Source organism: Microtus oregoni, unplaced genomic scaffold (genome assembly GCF_018167655.1).
Source record: "Microtus oregoni isolate MIOR12 unplaced genomic scaffold, Mior012 000047F_ref0000412, whole genome shotgun sequence".
Taxonomy (NCBI): Eukaryota; Metazoa; Chordata; class Mammalia; order Rodentia; family Cricetidae; genus Microtus; species Microtus oregoni.
Genome location: NW_024543221.1, coordinates 12,680,956 through 12,700,539, shown reverse-complemented (window position 1 = coordinate 12,700,539; position 19,584 = coordinate 12,680,956). Strand labels below are relative to the sequence as shown.

The following is a 19,584-nucleotide window of genomic DNA, read 5'->3' as shown; positions in this document are numbered from 1 at the left end:
GTCTGGACAGTTATGGAAAGCAGAGTTGGCTAGACTCATTGTTTCGCAGAGTTGAGTCTTCACCATAAAGGTTAAAATATATACAGAAATAGTCACAGTTCAAGGTCTGTCCTTAATTATTCTTTAAAAAATAATGTTTTTAGATTTACTTTTTATTTTACATGAGTGTTCACTTGCATACATGCATGTGTATCATATATACAGTACCCAAAGAGGGCAGGGGAAGGCACTGGCTCCCCTGGAAGTAGAGATACAGGTGACCGTGAGCCACCATGTAGATGCTGGGAACCGAACTCAGATCCTCTTTGCAAAAAGCAGCAAGTGCTCTTAACCACTGAGCCATCTCTCTGCCCCCTCAGCACTCACAGATGCGGATGGAGAATCTGACGGTGAAACAGAGAGTCTGCTGGAGGTGACTGTGCCCTGAGCAGACCTCACACCGTCTCTAAGGGGCTCTAACACCACCCATTCAATTAGGCTCCCAGCAATCAATAGCTTCTGGCTGAGAATGTCTCCCAAGCAAGTGACTCAGTAAAAAGTAAGTTTCTGGCATTTTTAGAAGAGAAAAAATTGTTCAGGACATTCAAACACAATTTCTTCAGCAGCACACTGAAGAAAGGAAACAGTCTGATGGATTTCAAAGGCCTCACGCACACCGGCATTCAAAGAGCAACTGATTTCTGAGAAGAAAGCTGCCTGTCTTGTTCTCCCTCAATGCTGGATAGAGCGCACGCTGAGGCCTAGGTTTCTCTGCCAACAGCTTCAAACAATTCAGAGTTCAGGCTTCAACGGCACATGAGCTTGTAGATTCAGGCAATGAATCACCAAGGTTTAATCTGATTCTCTGTAGCTCATCTTTCTGTCCTTGAAGGATATATTAGAAATCACCAAGGAACGGCTGAGGTGATGGACAGTGGGCAGGACACTGCCATTCAAGTGTGAGGACCAGAGTCTGAATCCCCAGCACCCGCATAAAGACTGATGGAGCAGCCTCCCTGCAATCTTATTTTCAGCGCTATCATAAGAGATCCTTAGAGAAAGCTAGCGGACTACGGGAAGCAAATCTGCAAGCTCTGGGTTCAAGTGAGAGACACTCACTGGACCTGTGGGGTGGAGAGTGACTGCTATGATATCTGATGCCAGCGTCTGGCCTCTCCATATATGCATACGTTCATGTGTTCACATGCATGTGTGTATGCTCACACACACAAACACATATGCACATGTGCACACATACACAAATGCTGTGCACTTATACACAGACAAAAAATGCCAAAACATGGAAAAAAGCCATAGCTTAGTTTCCAGTATGTACTCTCAAAGCAGCCTATGCAGAAGGAGGTCTTAATGAAACAAAGGGGATCCGAATTGTGGAGTTGTTTCATGTTTTCAACTAAAGTCTTTTTTTTTTTTCACATGTTCAGCTCCATGGAAGCTGGTAACTACCACATGGCCACAGATTTAATTGGGAAGACACAGTTTCAGTGTGTAAATAGCGGATAGTGAATGCTATATATTTACCTGCAGGATGGGTTTGGGCTGTTATTACCTTAACAATTTCGAGACATAGTTGATAGAGTTAAGACCCACTTGAGGGAGTGCCAGCTATGAATTTGCCCCCCTTCTTCTGCTACTCTCCAATTGCAGCGATAGCACCAGAAAACAGATCCTATTCTGTGTAATAGAGGGCAGATCTGAGACAATCCCAGGGAGAAATGGACGGAAGGAAGAGAACCGACCCCTAATACCAGGCTAGGGCTCACTAGGTAGGAAGTACGGGGACCAAAATAAGAAAGTAGATTTTAGTAGCTGTTTTTACACACTGACTACCAGAGATGTTGCTTCTGGATTTGTTTTAAATTGGTCTTGAGTTTTGTGTATTAATACCCATTCTAAAGTTCCTGCAAATGCCCGTTAACTAAAATTTCCAATTTTTATTGTGAATTGGCTTCTTGAAATCTGTTGGTGAAAGCCAGTTCTGTGTGAGTTCATCACGTTAAGGATGCACAGGTCTCTGCATAGTTAAAGACTACTGGCTGGTTTACTCAGACGTCTACATCCCTTTCCCTGTTAGGTACTGGGATGTGGGGATAAAAGGCATCCTCCTTACTTTTCCAGTTTATCACGCCATGGTAAATGCAGACTTGTAAGTACAAATACTATGATGAGGGATGGTTGGTGCTTAGAGAGAAGTGTGGGGGCAGGGAAAGCACTTAGGAAAGGAGTCTCGGTACAGATTGTGGGGTGAGATCAGGAGAGGTAGGAAGGAGGTAGTTCTAGGGGGACATTCCTGTAAGAGGAGCCGTGTGAGCCCTGGTGGATGACATGGGGCAGCATGTGAAGTCTGATGAAATCTACATGGAGTCTCACAGAAATGGAAAAGCATTTGGGGTGATGAAATATGACTCCCCATTTCCATAGCATGTGGTCAAGACCACCATTGAGCAGAGGGAAAACTCGAGGCATCTGTTTGCTATAGAAGCATGATAAGGATTTGCTTCCCTGGAAGTAAATTCGATTTTAGCGAGCTGGATTAACAGGAGAGATGCCCCCTTTGACATGGGGGAAGAATCATGAGAGGACATGAGAAGACTGAGCACCCCTTATTGGAGAGGACCCTTGTTAGGAGGAGCCAGAGAAGTTAGAAGGATGCAAACAAAGGCAGGGGCAGAGGGATGGAAAATAAGAATGAAATAAAAAATTAAGATTTGCAGTCAGCACGATTTATGAAGAGTGACGTGTTGTGTATGAAGAAGATGGACATTTAAGAGCAGCAGTGGAGGGCTGAGGTGATGGGCATTGGTGGTACTTAAGAGAAGAAAACAGGAAGAAGGGCAAGGCGGGGAGGGTGAGAAGTGGGGTGAGAGAGAACCGAGCACTGAAGACGGAAGGTCTCACAGTACCGAAGATGCACAGACCTCTTGCCCATGAGGGCATCCCAGTGAGCGGGCTTAGGCTTGGCAGCTCTCAGTCTTTATAAGAAGGCAAAGCCAGTACCCAAGATCTAGACTATGTGTACTGAGTACAGGAAGGGTCCAGAGGGGCCTCAGGAAGCCAGGGGCGGGAAAGAGGAATCGGATGAGCCCAAGGCAGACTGGGTCTACTTTGTCTTTTCTTTCCCCGGTGTCGATGCTACAGGAAAGCTGGGCTACGGTTTTGCCTGAGTTCACTCTAAGATGAGTTGACCTTACTGGGCAACAGGAAAATAAGGTAATAACCCAACCCGGGTTCTTCCCACTACTGGCTAAGGAGCCACAATTTCCGCGAGGATAAGACTGTAGAGAAGTGTGTTCAGTCTTCCGGAGGCCATCCTGTGCTCTAACACTTTATGTTTAGATGGAAACAAGAACAGGAGGAAAAGAACACAGGTTTCTTTTAATTTTTCCCATGTGCACTCATTACTCTCAAATCGTAGACTTTCAAACTGTGTCTGACTTACTATAAAAGTGGCATTTCATAACCAAATGTCCTGGGGTTAGTAATTTAAAACTTTACTTTCATTATTTTAAATTATGAATGTGTATATGTGTATGTTCATGCGTGTGCATGTGTGCATGCAGGCTCTTTTGGAGGCCAGAGATATCAGATCCCTGGAGCTGGAGTTACAAATGACTGTGAGCAGCCTCAGGTGTGTGCTGGGAACTGAACTCAGTTCTGTTTTGGAAGAGCAGTAAATGCGCTTAAACACTAAGTCATCTCTCCAGCCCAAGTTAGTAAATGAAAAAGGTTAATGTCATTGATGACCGACCCCTTTGTAGCCCCTAAACACTGGGATGGTATTGGTTCCCTGCAGAGGTTACCCAGGAATGCGCATACACAGCCAGAGACTGGATCTGAAACTTTGTTGCTTCCCAGAGGGAAACCTTTTTTCTTTGCACAGTTGTTTCTGGGGACGGAATAATGCAGAATGTTAAGAAGCATACTGAGGACATTTCTTACAGCCTAGCCCCCCCTGTACCATCTAAAGTCATAATTTTCAAGGCATAAGATCTAGACCCTTTCAAAAACTTTATAAGGGGAAGTGGAGAAATAGATTTAAAAAGTAACTGAAGCATGAGTTTGGTGAATAATCCAATACCAGAGATCCCCCACTCTATCAGGCTTGAGTTTTAGCCAAAGCGGGTTGGTAGCACCGTGGCGATCACCCATTATCATCAGAGTATCCATTTGATGGTTGACCTTTCCAAAAAATCCACTGCTGCTTTCCTCCCTTCCTAGGAACACCAAGCTCTCTGACATGAAGCATTCTTTATATAGAGAGGATCATTAGTGAACTCCTAGAGAGGAGCCATATGCCCCATATGTGGAATTTTCCATTTTATTCCCCATTTACTGGTAGGAAGTTTAGGTCTAATGTTCCAAGGTACAACAGTCCTTTCAACAGAAAAGTAATGAACAAGTGGTTTGGGACCCTGTCATGGCAACGGACACCGTGGTCCTCCTTAGATGCTTCTTTATGTATGTTTTGATTTCTCCATCTCTAAAACAGGCCAATAATAAAGATTAACGGATAGGAGATCCCTAGCACAGGCTACTGAGCATATTCTCTTCCATAAAGCAAACGGCATCACACACCCCAGGTCCCAATCCACAGCGGCTCATTGTCGTCACAGGGACGGTAATTCCAGGTTTTTCCCTAATGTGTATTGTATATTTATTAATCACTAGCAATGAGTGGAGTCATCTGCAACCATTTTTACACACAAAGCGATTACCATTGCTCTCCAACATCTCCATATAAACATATCACCTGATTTCCACAATGTGTTTTTATTTAGCAATTCTCCTCCCCAACAATATTTGAATTGCTCTCCACATTTTGGCATGAGGTAAAATGATGCTTCCACGGCATCCTGACACAGGGCCCCTTCTGTGCATGCGGATGAGCTCCAGGCATAAATAATGAAAACTTAACTGCTGTGTTAAGAAATTAAGATTTTGAATTTAACAGACAATACCAATCTGTCTTCTAAAGAGGGGGGGTGGGATCTCTCTGGTGGCATGTCTCTCCCATTGTGTGTGTGTGTCTGTGTGTGAGCGAGTGCATGCAGACATGCATGTGTAAAATCTCAGTTTCTGGGGCTCAACTGCAGCCTATCTGCATCATAAAATCCTTCTCTATGTCTGTGGTAGGTTTTCATCTCTCCCTCAGATTATAATCTTTGCATACACACCTAGTAATTCTGTTACTATCATTCTTGTTTGGTTTTACTTCCTTGACGGCAGAGACTGTTTTTGTCCACCTTAGCAGTGGGTTTGTTATTTGTTCACTACTAAAGGGTCTATTGCTTGAGATTTTGAGGAGCTTAATAGCCAAGCATTCATTTTCCCCATAAAAAGCAAATCTCAAGTCTTTAAGAATTTCAAGAACTTTACTGTGAGTGGCAGCCTATGGTTTACTGAAGCCTGTAGGAGGGGACATGGGATATTATTTTGGTTTAGCTTATCAGTTTTATTCCTCCTGCCTTGTTTGCTACAGAAGAGCTTATACAGTTAATTAAAACAGCACATACAACGTTTTCTCTGAACCACAGATCCATCCTGGTTACCTTGAGGGGCAGCCTGCAGGGTCTGACCTACAGAGGGCTCACTGGAGGTGCATCCGGCAGACGTACAAGCTGCGAGGGTGAAGCTGTAGTTGGTGTGTGGTTGGAGACCTAAGAAGAGCCAACAGAAAATAAAGCACAGCTTGAGAGGGGTATTCATTAACAATTAAGCAACGGAAGTTGCATGCAGAGTTGTAGATGTTCCCTGCACACATCCAGACTCCTTTTCAGAGTACAGGTTCCTGCTCCCAGGGTGGGAACCCACAGCTTCACACAGGCCAGGAGGGAACCCACAGCCCCACACAGGCCAGACAGAAACCCACAGCCCCACACAGGCAGGAACCCACAGCCCCTGCACAGGCCAGAGAGGAACCCAGAGCCCCTCACAGGGCAGAACCCACAGCTCCACACAGGCCAGACAGGAACTCACAGGCCCACACAGGCCAGACAGGAACCCACAGCCCCACCCAGGACAGAACTACAGTCCCACCCAGGCAGGAACCCACAGCCCCTGCACAGGCCAGAGAGGAAACCAGAGCCCCTCACAGAGCAGAACCCACAGCCCCACACAGGCCAGGCGGGAACCCACAGCCCCACCCAGGACAGAACCCACAGCCCCACACAGGCCAGGCGGGAACCCAGAGCCCCACACAATCAATTCCTCCTTCTCAGATCCCCATACATGATGCCATTTAAAACTGTTCCACTTTTTGGCACCAGAACATTCCACATCCAGAATAGCCCATTCCATCTTGAAGAACACCAGGGTTCCTCCTCGTTTTGTTTGAAAGTCCTTCCTTATATCATAGTGAGCCATTCCTGTCGCTTCCACCCTTGGGGACCCGTAGAACCAATCCAATTTCCTTTCCATATTGCTTGTTCGTTAAATATTTGTAGACAGTTATCAAATCGCAGAGTGTTTTCTTCTCAAGACTAACCACCCTAGCTCCCGCGACTGCCCCTCAAGAGAAGAGAGACAGAGAACACTTTACAGGAAGGTTAGATGCATCATTGTCTAGGCTCAAGCCATATTCCGTTCTTATAAACAACCAGCTACAACTTTTAGGAAAATAAAAAGCCAACCCTGCCCCCTTTTACCAGGTGTATTCATAGACCGCCATTGTTCTTTTCTGTCAGATGCCCGGCTTTTGTCTTTACGCACAGATGGAGGATATTTCAATGAGGGCAAAGCATTTATTTACTTCTTCTGCATTTATAAAAGAAAATGGCTCAGTAATTTCCTAGGAGGGCCTCAGAGGGAACAAAGAATGACTTGATCTATTTATGACAGAAGTTGTCCGTGGTTATATGTCACTGCTCTGTGGCTGATGACCTTGGCCAAGCTGCCTAGCTTCTTTTTGCCTTGGTCTACTGATCTGTAAAATGGGGAATCACTATAGCATGTAGCTTATATGAGAAGACCAAATGGGATGGCAGGTAGTGCTTTATATCAGCAGGAGTAACGTTAAGGCTCGCGGCGTTCAACAAGAGGTAGACTGACGCTTACAAGGTCTTTCCTGGATTCTCGAGGGAAGCCAATACCCAAGCATTCTCAGAAAAATAAAGAAGACCTGTGCTTTGCCAACCATCAGATCATTAAGCTAATTTACAGAACCCACTCTGTGGTATTATGCATGTTTTCCACAAGCTTCCTGCTGCATTTTGACACATTTTATGCTTTTGATGGCATGGTTCTTCCTCCAGATTTGTTCCCATGTTATCCCGTCACTTCATGTAGATTGCTTGAGGTCTACATTTTTTTTAAAAATAGATTTCAACTACTCTAAACAATACACCAGTCCCTTTTATCTCCTGAAATGATTCTCTCCTTGTACAGCCTTCTGTATCTCTGGAGCACTAGGTGTCTTTTTCTTGCCTTTTTTGCTATGGCTCAATTGCCGAAAGAGTCAGGACCCTGTTTTGCCTTTCAGTGTTTCCTGCCAACAGCGATGGCACACAGTGGTGCTAAATGAATGGAGGTGGCAGCCATGGGATTCACACAGGACTGGAGAGCCGGTTTGGGGGTCTCTGAGGAAGCAGGGACCCAAGGCACCTGGATCTGCTTGACATCCAGCTACAGGGTCTTTTCTGTTTCCTTATGGACTTAGTGATAAGATGCAAGTACTTATTTGATTCTAATCTTCCATTTGGTTGCCAGGGAGGATTTACATAATTTTCCTATTTACCTGATTTTTAGATCAGGAATACAACTAAAGATCTAAACCATTCCCAAGCCATACAGCTCTGATAGAAGCTTACAGGAAACCGCTAAGCTAATAAAACACAAGAACTTTGAGAAAACGGAAAGGGCCACCCAAGAACGGAAGCCAAAGGTCGCAATGGCAGGCTGGTCCACAGGCATTTCTGCCCACAGTGTCTATCTTGTTTTTTTTTTTTTTATTCTCCTTGGTTTTTAAACTGTTTGTTAAATAATTATGTTATTAATATAATTTGTGAGTAGTAAAGTTTTCTACATTTTTTTTTTAGATGCAAGTGAGGACACATGTAGGGCTGGAGGGAAGAATCAAAAGTTAAGAGTACCTGCTGCTGTTCTAGTTTGAGTCCTAGCATCGACGGTGAACGGCCTGCTCCAGCTCCCAGGGGATCAGATATCTCTGACATCACTGAGAACCTCCATGCACCAACACACACACACACTTAAAAATAAAACAAATCTTTTTAAAAAGTAACAAGTTATTTGTGGACAGTCTATCTTTCAAGACTATTTTTCCAGAAAATTCTCCAACAACAACAAAACATTATAACCCCATTTCCTTTTGTCCTCTTGTGTTCTGGCTCTTTGGTTTCAGGTGCTAAGGACATTTTTAGAATGGACATTAGAAGAGAAAACACGTCTTCAGAGAGGTGTGCCAAATTTGATGAGAGGAACAGGATATTTGTAACACAGAGGTTAGGAAGAAATTCCGTGGCTATGGAAAAGAAACTTTTATTTCTTGTTGATACATTAAGTCCACAAAATGGCCCTATGAATCATAATAATAATAATAATAATAATAATAATAATGTTAATAATTATTAACATTAATGGAAAAACAGGGATATTTGGGGTATTAAAATTTGACTCCAATGTCTTACCCTGGAGACACACAATTTCAAACAGATTGTTCTAGTTGTTTCTTTGTTGCTGTGATGACCAGAAGTTACTTAGGGCAGAAAGGGTTTATTATGTCTTGCAGGTTAGAGTCTACCATCAAAAGAAGCCTGAGAAAAAACGCAATCAGGAGCCTGGAGGCAGGAACTGAAGCAGAGACCATGGAGGAATGCTGCTTTCTTGCTTACTCCCTGTAGCTCACTCGGCTACCTTTCTTAGACAGCCCAGGCACAACCTGCCAGGAGTAGGCTCCACATACAGAAGTCTGAGCATTCCAATACTCCCATCAATCAACAATCAAGAAAAACTCCAGAGACCTGACCACACGCCAATCTGATGAAGGCAATTCCTCAGTTGAGAGTCCCTCCTCCTCTGTATGTCTAAGCTTGTATGCACAACATCTATGGCAGAGATCAAAGACGTAAAATGTGAGACCCCCATACTCAGAAGCTCCTAGAGAAAACCTAGGGGAGGAATTTCAGCATGTTGGTGTAGGTGATGGTGCTTTGGCTATAACCCCAAAGCAAGGAAACAAAAGCCAACAGTCGGCAGGCAGAGCCTTGTGCCTTGTTAGACTAGAAAGCTGCAGCACAGCACAGAAAGCTTTCTTTCTCCCATTTCAAGCTGTCTCTTCATGATCGTACTCTAACATAATACTCCAGCATAATGTTCCAGAATAATACTCCAGCATATTGTTCCAGCATAATACTGTAGTCAGAATGGCAATTGTAAAAAATGAGAAAGTAGTCTATAAAAAAGTCCTGTAATCTCTGGAAGGGAGCTCCTCACACCCTTACTGCATTGAGTTCCATGCCTAGGCTCGGACTGAGTTTTGGAATAAACCTTGCTTTTGCATCCAAAAGAAAGAAAGAAAGAAAGAAAGAAAGAAAGAAAGAGGTAAGCAACTCCACATCAGACAGAAGGCTGATCTCCAAAATATACAAAGAATTGAAGAAATTGGTCATCAAAAGAACAAATAATCCAATAAAAATGGGGTATAGACCTAAACAGAGAATTCTCAATAGAAGAATCTAAAATGGCTGAAAGTCACTTAAGGAAATGCTCAACATCCTTAGTCATCAAAGAAATGCCAATCAAAATGACTTTGAGATTCCATCTTACACCTGTAAGAATGGCCAAGATCAAAAACACTGATGACAACTTATGCTGGAGAGGTTGTGGGGAAAAGGGAACACTTCTGCATTGCTGGTGGGAATGTAAGCTGGTACAACCCCTTTGAATGTCAGTGTGGCGATTTCTCAGAAAATTAGGAAACAATCTTCTTCATGACTCAGTATGTGGAAGATCCATCTGTGCTTGGATATTTATTGTAGTCTTTAAAGTGGTCAAGACACAGGATCAGTTTATATGCCCATCAGTGAGAGAATGGATAAAGAAAACGTTTATCTAATACAATGGAACATTACTCAGACACAAAGAAGAATAAACCCTGGTATTTAAAACCAAAATAGATGGAACTAGAAAACATTTTGTTATGTAGAATAAGCCAGGTATAGGAATATACATACCTATGTATGTATATGCATGTTCCCTTTTGTATACGTAAATAATAAAAACAGTTTTCCTGACTCAAATGTCATTATGTGAAGTTGAAAACATAGTGGGGTGGACAAAAGAGGACAGATGTAATCAGTGCATACTCTAGGCAAGCACTGAAATATCACACTAAAAGTCATTATTACATAAAACATTACACATGAAAACAAAACAAAATAAAATAATAGTACTAAGATTTGGTACTCATAATTAGGGTCTTGTGATATTTGTAGGTTTTCAAGGTTTGTTATTTATTATTATTATTATTATTTGGGTTTTTCAAGATAGAGTTTTTCTGTCCTGCTCTGGATGTTCTGGAACTCACTCTGTAGACCAGGCTGGTCTTGAACTCACAGAGATCCATCTGCCTCTGCCTTCTGAGTCCTGGGACTAAAAACATGTACTACCATGCCCGACTTCAAGGTTTAAAGCAAAGTAACTGAACCATTTGCAGACATGAGTCCCCAAGGCGAATGAAAGACTGAAGGACCAGAAAAGGTAGGATGGAGGTCAGGGTCACAGGAGAAACTAGAGAGGGTAGTGGTCTCAGTCTGTCTGATTCCTGTGCAGTTTGTTCTCAATAGCTTGGGTCTACCCTTGAAGTGTGAGCATGCATAAGGGATTGTGTGAATTAAATGGAAGAAACACATAAGCTTGTTTCAACAGATGACTGCCAGGATGGCACACAACTTCACAGAGTCCATTCTAGGGGTTTTTCTTACAGAAAACACCTTTTTTTTTATATATATAAAACAGCCTCTTGTGCATCATCAGGATTTATGCTTTGTTTTGAGTCGACCCCACATGAACTGAGGAGTAGAGAGAAGAGCTACCTAGGCACCGAGAGAGTGCCATACTCTCCTTCCTTGTTTGCAGCTCAGAATTGAGTGTGTGGCATCATGCAAATCAATAAAAAGTCAGGTTATGGGCGATGACTTCTGTGTCAGCAGTTGGAACTTCCCTTCTCCCTATGTGGAGGTTTGGAAGAGAGCTGAGCTTAGAAATAAAGACCTTCAACATCCTGAGAATGTCATTTGGTACCCTGGAATGAATCATTCCTAAAGTCAGCACACAGAGCTTTACTTTTCGGAGCTGGCAAAATGTCCACTTGTTAAGTGGGTTTGCTTGAGTGGCTGAACAAACACTAGTTTTAGAAATGACTGGTGTTATTTATCTACATACGGGGGCATGTTCTATGTGAGACCACATATGTTACACGTGGGCAACATAGCAGACATTATTCCCTCCTCCTGTGTGATTTTTCTTCATGCAAGACAGAGTTAGGAACTCATGGAGGAGAGATTTAACAGCATGGATAGATGGTCTCCCATGTGTATGATGAGTTTTACTCTGGATATTTCCCCACACAGGAGTTGTTCTTCTTGTTTCATAGTAAAGCTGAAGTTCAAAGCACGGAGTGAAGGAGCTACTCAGAACAGAACCGGGGCTAGCCCAAGCTCCATTGCCAGATACTAAGTTCTTGCATCACAGAAAGCCCACAGTTAGAGGAATTAAAGTCCACCAGTGATGGCCTCTCCCTTTGATGATGAAATGCCACCACAAAGACAGACGGATGGCAGAAAATCTACAACAGCCCCTTTAGAAATACTACTTGAGTCGCTAACTCGAGTTGTATGCATTTTAGCTGCTCTTCAGTTGAAAGACATGCTGATTGGATGGAGTTCAAACAGAAGAGAAGAAACAGAACTCAATGTTGTGTCCAGAGATTCCTCCACTTTTCCTTCTCTTTGGACCGACCTTTACATCAGACATAAACGTTAGAGGGTTTGCAATTATATTCAAGGGAATTTGTTATAAAATTATATGACTAGTGCCAGTGGAGGCTGGTGAAGGTGTTTACTGCCAAGCCTGATGACCAGAGTTGATTGCCAGGACCCATGGTGGAGGGAGAGAGCTAATTCCTAAGGGGTATCCTCTGGTTTCCACATTCATCTTAAGCCATGGGTATGCCCACATACATGCACACACATAAACACATACAATAGAAGCTGCAAATGGCATCCCTGAAACACAAGTGTTTATTAAGCCTACTCCTTTCTGTGGGCCCACGGCGAGCAACAGAATCAGAGCCCTGAAACACAAGTGTTTATTAAGCCTACTCCTTTCTGTGGGCCCACGGCGAGCAACAGAATCAGAGCCCCCTTAATGCCCGCCATTGTCTGCTCATTTCACAGACAGTGTACTAACCACAGAGAGGTGGAGGAATCTCGGAAAGGGTGAGGCTAACATTACACCTTGAACATCTGGATTGAGTAAGGTAGACTGAAGCAATTGAGTCAAACACCCCTGTCTTATAAGGAGGATGATGACTTGGTAGCTCAAATTCCTGAGAATGCTTCTGTAATACAAACCCACAAGCTGGGGGCTATATCTCCATCTTTTCATTTGGGCATTATCACAAGTCACACACACTGGCCAGACCACCTAGCTGTAAGAAGCCCAGAGACTCCAGGCTGACCATTCGGGTTCTCACAGTTACCAGCCTATTAACCATAGCCAGAGTTGAGGTGTTTGTCCTCCAGGTGCCTCGGTTTTCCCACCTGAAGCGGCAGTTGTGAGGGGCTAACTGCCAAGTTTAGCTAGAGACGAATCAAAAGAAGACACCATCTAAATGCATCATCTTTAGTAAGTTTGGGATCCTGTATTCTTTGAACAATTAAGAGGGCTGTTTAAATAGCCCACAATAGAGCCTAAGCTTCCACCAGGCATGGGTGATTTACATGTACCCAGTGACCTTTCCTATCAATGACTCAGTAGAACTCAATAAAATCTACACATTTCAGTAGGATTTGCTGTCATTTGCGGTGAGCCCCTATTGGTAGTCCTTAAACTGAGATATAGATGTGAAATATTAGCAACTGGCAGTGAAAAGGGCACACCAATTGAAAACTACTCGTGAATTGGCCAGGATGAGAAGAGGGAACTAAAGAGACGTCTCAAAGGAACCATTCTGACTGTAACTTAATCCTGAAGTCAGAGAGAAGAGGCAGAAAAGAAAACATCATTCAAGTAACCAATATTGAATGAGAAGAGTAAGAAATAGCATCGCCGAGCAGAGAAAGGCAAGTGCAGGGAGACAAAGCAGGCATTTAACAGCTCAGAATAGCAAAGATGACTGGGCCGAATAATTCCATGAATTTCCCTACAGGGAATCATGTTCTCTTTGAAAGGAAAGGGGCATCATATAACCAAACTCATTATAATCACACTTCCAACTAACATTACTTTCAAGAGTAATATGCATCAAAAAAGGACTGAAAAAAAACCCCACTGATGGTTCATAAAAATATGATTTGGCAAAGAAAACCCATGTCAATGTCAGTTACATCTGTGATACGCTCTAGAATGAACAGCTGGCTTCTGGTCTTTAATCTCCAGATATACTGTGAGGAAAAGGCATTTTTGTTCATTATGTCTTGAGAGAGAAAGCGCTACTCTAAAGCACCGAGCTAATGATGCTGTAACGGTATCTCTTATTTTCTAAGGATTTTCCAAATAGCCTGACGTGGGATACCACTCTAAAGGTTCATCCATGGTGACCAGCTGACTTAGGAGGAGTTCTAGCATAGACTGATTTCAGGTAACATCAACAATGACCACCACCAACATCTCAGAAAAGCTTAGTCGGGCATGGTGACTCACATGTTTGACCCCAGCACTAAGGAAGTAAAAGCAGTCAGATCTCTGGGAGTTTGAGGCCGGCCTGATCTGGTCTACAAAGTCAGTTTCTAGCTAGCCAGGGTTACACAGAAAGACACTTTCTCAAGAACAAAAATAAAAAAAACAAGCAATAAAAAAATCTTGAAGGAGTTTGAAAGGTTCACACCACAATGAAATGCTGTCTAAGTAGACAGGGAGTAAGACAATACTGTTTACTGTGCCATAAACATTGTGTAATGTATATATTAGTTGGATGATCACAGCATGTATAGTTGGTTTATTTATGCTTTCTGGTACTAAGGATTGATCCTAGGGCTTCTAGCCTGATGTTCACGGCTGCATAACTCAGCTGTATCCCCAGATATCTGTCTTTATATATGGTAACAGGATCTCAGGTTTTTCTATGTTCAGACACGAAAACATGGACAGCAGAGAGAACAAGGGCTCGCTAGAGCCACTGAGACGAAACATAGTGAATTAGTGATCATTTAGGCAGTGGACCTTGGAATACCTGGGAGAAGTGCTGTATTCCTTAGAAATTAGCGTCTAGACAGGTCTTGACTATGGTTCTTTGAGCTTAATTCTACAGTCACCAGCAGGCTTAAAAGAAGGGGAAAATGAATGGTTGATGCTATGTTATTATTTTTTTTAAAGCTTACTAAGTAAGCTTTCCTCAGCTTTGGAAAACTGGGAATGAAGTCAATCTTCATGTTTATTTTCACACTAATTTCACACATTTATTATCAACACTCACTGATAAATGGTTGCACAGCACATGGAGAAATACAACCATGGGACTACACACGACTGCAGGACAGTGGGCTGTGGTGGCTCTGAGGACGTAGTCACCATCCAGGATTTCTTTGACTCCATGTCAATAAAACAGGTAGCCTGTTGGTCTGTCTCACTAGATACCTACTGGTGGTAGATGGGGAGGATTTGCTCAGAGACCCAAGCTTCCAAGTCTGCACTTTGCTTATTCTTCTGTTCTTATTGTGTTTAAATTCTCAGTAAGATTTTACACTTTGTAATAGGACTTGCAGACTATGTAAACCATCGTGCCTTAGATGTAGATGCTCTTGGCTCTTGACAGTGGGGCTTTTATCTACAATCAAGACAGGTATAAGCTTTTATGCGATATGGTGTTCAGTTCAAGATTTACTTATTCAAGAAACATTGTGGGGGGCCATGCATGTAGCTCTTGAGTATTTGCTTGGCATGGTGGGGCACATTTATCATTCCAGCACTGGGGAGGTGGGGCAGGACAATCATAAGTCCAAGCTCTTTCCTTGATTATGTGGCAATTTTAAATGCAGCTTAGGCTACACACATGAAAAACGATGAATGACTATGGATACAAGACAAACAGGTAACAGAAAACCGTTTTCTCTGCCCTTAAAAAGATTCCCTACTAATTGAGGCATCAATAAGAAAAATGTTATATATTTGACCCCCACCGTGTATGTATGTGTGTTGCATCAGTACATTGGTGAGGTCAAAGGACAATCTCAGGTATCACTCCACCTTTCACCCTGTTTGAGGCAGGCTCTCTTGATGTTCTCTCTTGATGTTCTAGCTGGCCTGGAGTTTCCCAGGATTCTCTTGTCTCCACCTCCCATAGTGCTCTAGGAGTCCTGGGATTACAGATACATGCTACCATGTGCAGGTTTACGTGGGCTCTGAGGATTCAAACTCGGGTCCTAATGCTTGTGAGGCAAGCACTTTACCCACTGAGCCATCTCCCAGCTCAATAAAATGTTATAGCTATCACGACAATAAAGATAACTTGTCACCACACAGTGGAGTCATCTGAAGGGAAACCCTTCACAAGGATTTTTTCCACATTTTGTCATCCTGATGTTCAAAATACGTTTTCTCATTTTCAAAAGTAATGTGGATAGTACTGGCATTAGCATAATGTTACTATTCTACTTTCTGTTTTAAACAGAAATGTTAGGGTTTGTGTTCCCTAGTAGAAAGGGCTTTCAATAACCTTGAAGCGGAAGAGAGAAGGCAAATCGACGCCTGAATGTGCCTTCTGACTGCAAGGCAATGATGAACAGCCCACAAGTAATTCATTTGGCAACAGTTTACCCCGAGTTAAGAGACACACAGGCCTCACCAGACCTGCTGCTGAAGAGGAGGTGATTCATTCATTCACTGTGCTCAGTCAGTCACTGAGATAGCCCTTCCACCTTCCTCTCTATCCCCAAGACACAGGCTGGCTAACACGACCATTCTGCCATCCAAATGTTGTGTGTAGGATGGAATAGTAGACGAACTTAGCCATAAGTGATCAGGGGAGGACTCTATTGACAAGCTACCATGTGCTGTTTGCATTAGTGAATATGAGCCGAAGGGAGCTGCTCTCTCCTGGGTCTCACGGGGCCCGGTGTGGGGAGATAGCAGACAATGCTCCAGTTTACTTAAGGCATTGATAACACCTCTAAATAATTAACTGAGGACTTCCTGTCTTCAATTACTTAATGCTTTTTTTAAAAAAAACATCTTTAGAGGATTATAAGCAATTTATGGGTTTCGAGTGATGAGGGCCTTTGCCACTATTCCCACAAAGCATTTATGGGATCATGTTTCCTAGGCTTTGAGGTAATTAAAAGTAAGCATGGAGACAGCATGGCTGCGGCAAGGTGCTGTTGGTCCCTCATGCCATGCCCGGACTGAGCTCCTTCAGCCTCCGGAAAGCCTAGTGCTGCAGCTTCATTAGGGCTCTGATACTTAGGGAATACTAGGGTTTGGAAATGAAGAGAAATCTAAATATTTATTTCAGGCATCTCAAGAAGCCTTTAAACAAACATCTGAGATAGTCTAGGAAGAAAATTCTGTTATTTTCCTTCATGAAGAAAAACAGAGAAACATTTCTTCATTCAGACAAACACCCATCACATCATAAATGTTTCTCTCCTGTCTTTGGTTGGTCAGCTGACAACCTGTGTTCCCTGGCAGAGAATGTACACCGCATTGTGGTGATCCTGACTTAGAAATGTTTGTGCCTAGCCCCACATTCCTGGTCCTTATAAACTGCATTTAGAAAGCTTTGAACCCCATCTCCTCAGGGCTCTATTGCCCAAAGGAAAGATTCTCTAACTGCATTTATGACAGATGGATGGGCCAAAGGACTCTGGAGACTCTCACAGCAAACCCCAACTGGTCAAAAGTGACTCTCCATTAGATACATCCACAACACAAGCCCTACACCCAGTGCTAGGGAACACTGTGAAAAAGAACTGGAAGATTCTAAGAGCCATGTGACCAGAATATCTGCTGTAAGAGAGTGTCTTCCACATATGACAGAGATTCTACGCCTATAAAGTCTAAACAATACTGTCACTACAAACAAGACTGGTACAACGACAGTACCCGTTGGCTACTCACAGACTTACCAGTGTTGATGTGGGAAATCCTAAAACCCCCACCCCAAGGTGAAGAGCTGCAGGCAACTAATGTCTGCTGAGAGACAGAGAGTCAGTTGGCCCTAGGGAGGGAGTCCACACTCACACAGGTTTTACAGTCCACAGTGGTCAGCCCCAAACACATACATATCCTAGCAACAGTAAAATAATTTAAAAAGTTGTATTAATGTCTACATATGTATAGATATGTAACCATAATAATTAAAGAGAAATATAGGAGGATTTGGGGGATGTGGGAGGAGTTGGAGGGGGCAGGGAGTAAGGTATAAATGATGTAAACATAGCACTCATCTAGAAAAATCTCAAAAAGTAATCAATAAAATATAAAAGAATTTTCACTTTATGATTTTTTTGTGAAAGTTTAACTTATATATAAAAACTTTAAAATGTTGATGCTAATGAAAGGACTTCTGGCACCAATGTGTGCACATAAATTCCTCTTTGACATGGCAATATTGATGAAGAATGACAATGAAAGGAAGGATCATGGAGCAGAGGGATTTAAAGAAAGGACTTCGCAATTATTTTATAATTAATGAGGTCGTCCATCCTGTGGGTTTGTACATTATAATTGAATTTGTTTTGCCGACATCTCAGAGCTGGTCTCTGATGCAAGCCAGTACAGTGGGCAACATTTCAAAGCCAGTACCAAAGATGGTAGATACGACTGGGCCACATTCTTCAAAGTTCTCTCTCAGTTTGCTGTGGAGCCAGTATGAATTGGTGCGTGATTTTAGGTGGCTTTAGCTGACTTTTAGAATTTTAATTCACATTCAATTACCATGTGCACTCAAGTCCTCTGTATTGCCAGCCCAGCATTCTTCACTGGCCTAATGACTGTCTTTTTACTGGTCAACCTCCTCTATTGCCACAAGCATCTTAGAGGTCACTATGCTAATTAAATGAGAGACTTTTTTGTCTGGGAAGAATGTGTGTGAGGTGTTTTCCAGTGCCTGTACTTGTGGAGGTCAGAGGTCAACATCAAGTGTCTGACTTGATTGTTATTCACTTTAGTTTTTTGAGACAGGGTCTCTCACTGAACCTGGTGCTGACTGATTTGGCTACAATGGCTGGCCAGTGAGCTCCAGGAATCCTCCTGCCTCCACTGCTGCCCCCCCCCACCCAGTGATAGGATTACATATGTATGCCACCGCAGACACTGGCTGTTTCTAATGTTCACATTAGAACATTCACACAGCAGGCATACACCCTCTGAGCCATCTCCCCAGCCCTCACTATCTCTTTTGCAAAATTTTTATATATTATTAAGACCATAACCACTGAGTAGCAGTATGTGCATGAACACACACACACACACACACACACACACACACACACACACACACACACAGAGAGAGAGAGAGAGAGAAAGAGAGAGAGAGAGAGAGAGAGAGAGAGAGAGAGAGAGAGAGAAAGAGTTAATTTCTGGTTCCCTTACAGATGGAGCTAGTAAATACTGTGGACACCTTGTGTGGGTGAGTTTTCTTCCTCTTTTAAGCATGAAGTCTACAGACTTTCCTCATTTCCAAACATGTGGTGAGAGGCAATGAGTCAGAACGTAACTCTTCTTTTTAGGACAGGAAAGTCATGGAGAAAGGCCAGGTTCTGCCACATAAAGCCAACCACCAATCAATTACTTGTGCTTGTGTTACTTTGAGTGAAACAAGATATAAGAAACCAGTATGATCCTTTGAATGAAAGAAAGCATTCCCAATCCATGTTATCACCAAGTTAGTTCATGATCTCCAGATGTGGAGTAAGATGTGCGGGTGTACAAGCATGAACTAAGTGTCTTCCTAGGACTCATGGGGCTTTTGGAGAAACACCAGCCATCCTGTCAATCAGTGCGTACTTAGGAGGCAGAAAGCCATGGAACTTAAGAACAAAATACCACAGAGTTGCTTTTTCAACTGTGTAGCATAAATTTTGACTTCTGAAAAACCAGACATATCTTTCTAGACATTCTGTACTTTCCTGTAAATTGTTATCGGTGTGACTAATCCTCTTTGAATGCACAGAGCCCAGCAGCAGGAGGTCATCACTTTGGGAAGTCTTAGAAAGAAATGGAGAAATAGTGGCCCTTTGGAAAACCATCGTCTCAGAACCTCAACGTCCAGGTGTGTTTGGAGCAACTCACTGAACCCCAATAATGAATGAAATGACTTTGTCTGCAGAAGTACTTTTTCTAATAAAACAGACCCAAGGGTCACCTCTGCCCTCTTGGGTTTGAGATCGGGGTTGAGTAGGTACATGCTGG

The 19,584-nt window shown here is 42.9% G+C and overlaps 1 protein-coding gene across 1 annotated transcript in view; it reads right to left on the bottom strand.

The window, feature by feature from the left end:
- Ush2a (usherin) overlaps window positions 1-19,584 on the bottom strand; it is a 669,744-nt gene that overhangs the window by 121,990 nt on the left and 528,170 nt on the right. Inside the window, 1 exon segment of the mRNA XM_041635252.1 lies at window positions 5,550-5,657. Within this exon segment, the coding sequence (XP_041491186.1) occupies window positions 5,550-5,657 (108 nt within the window).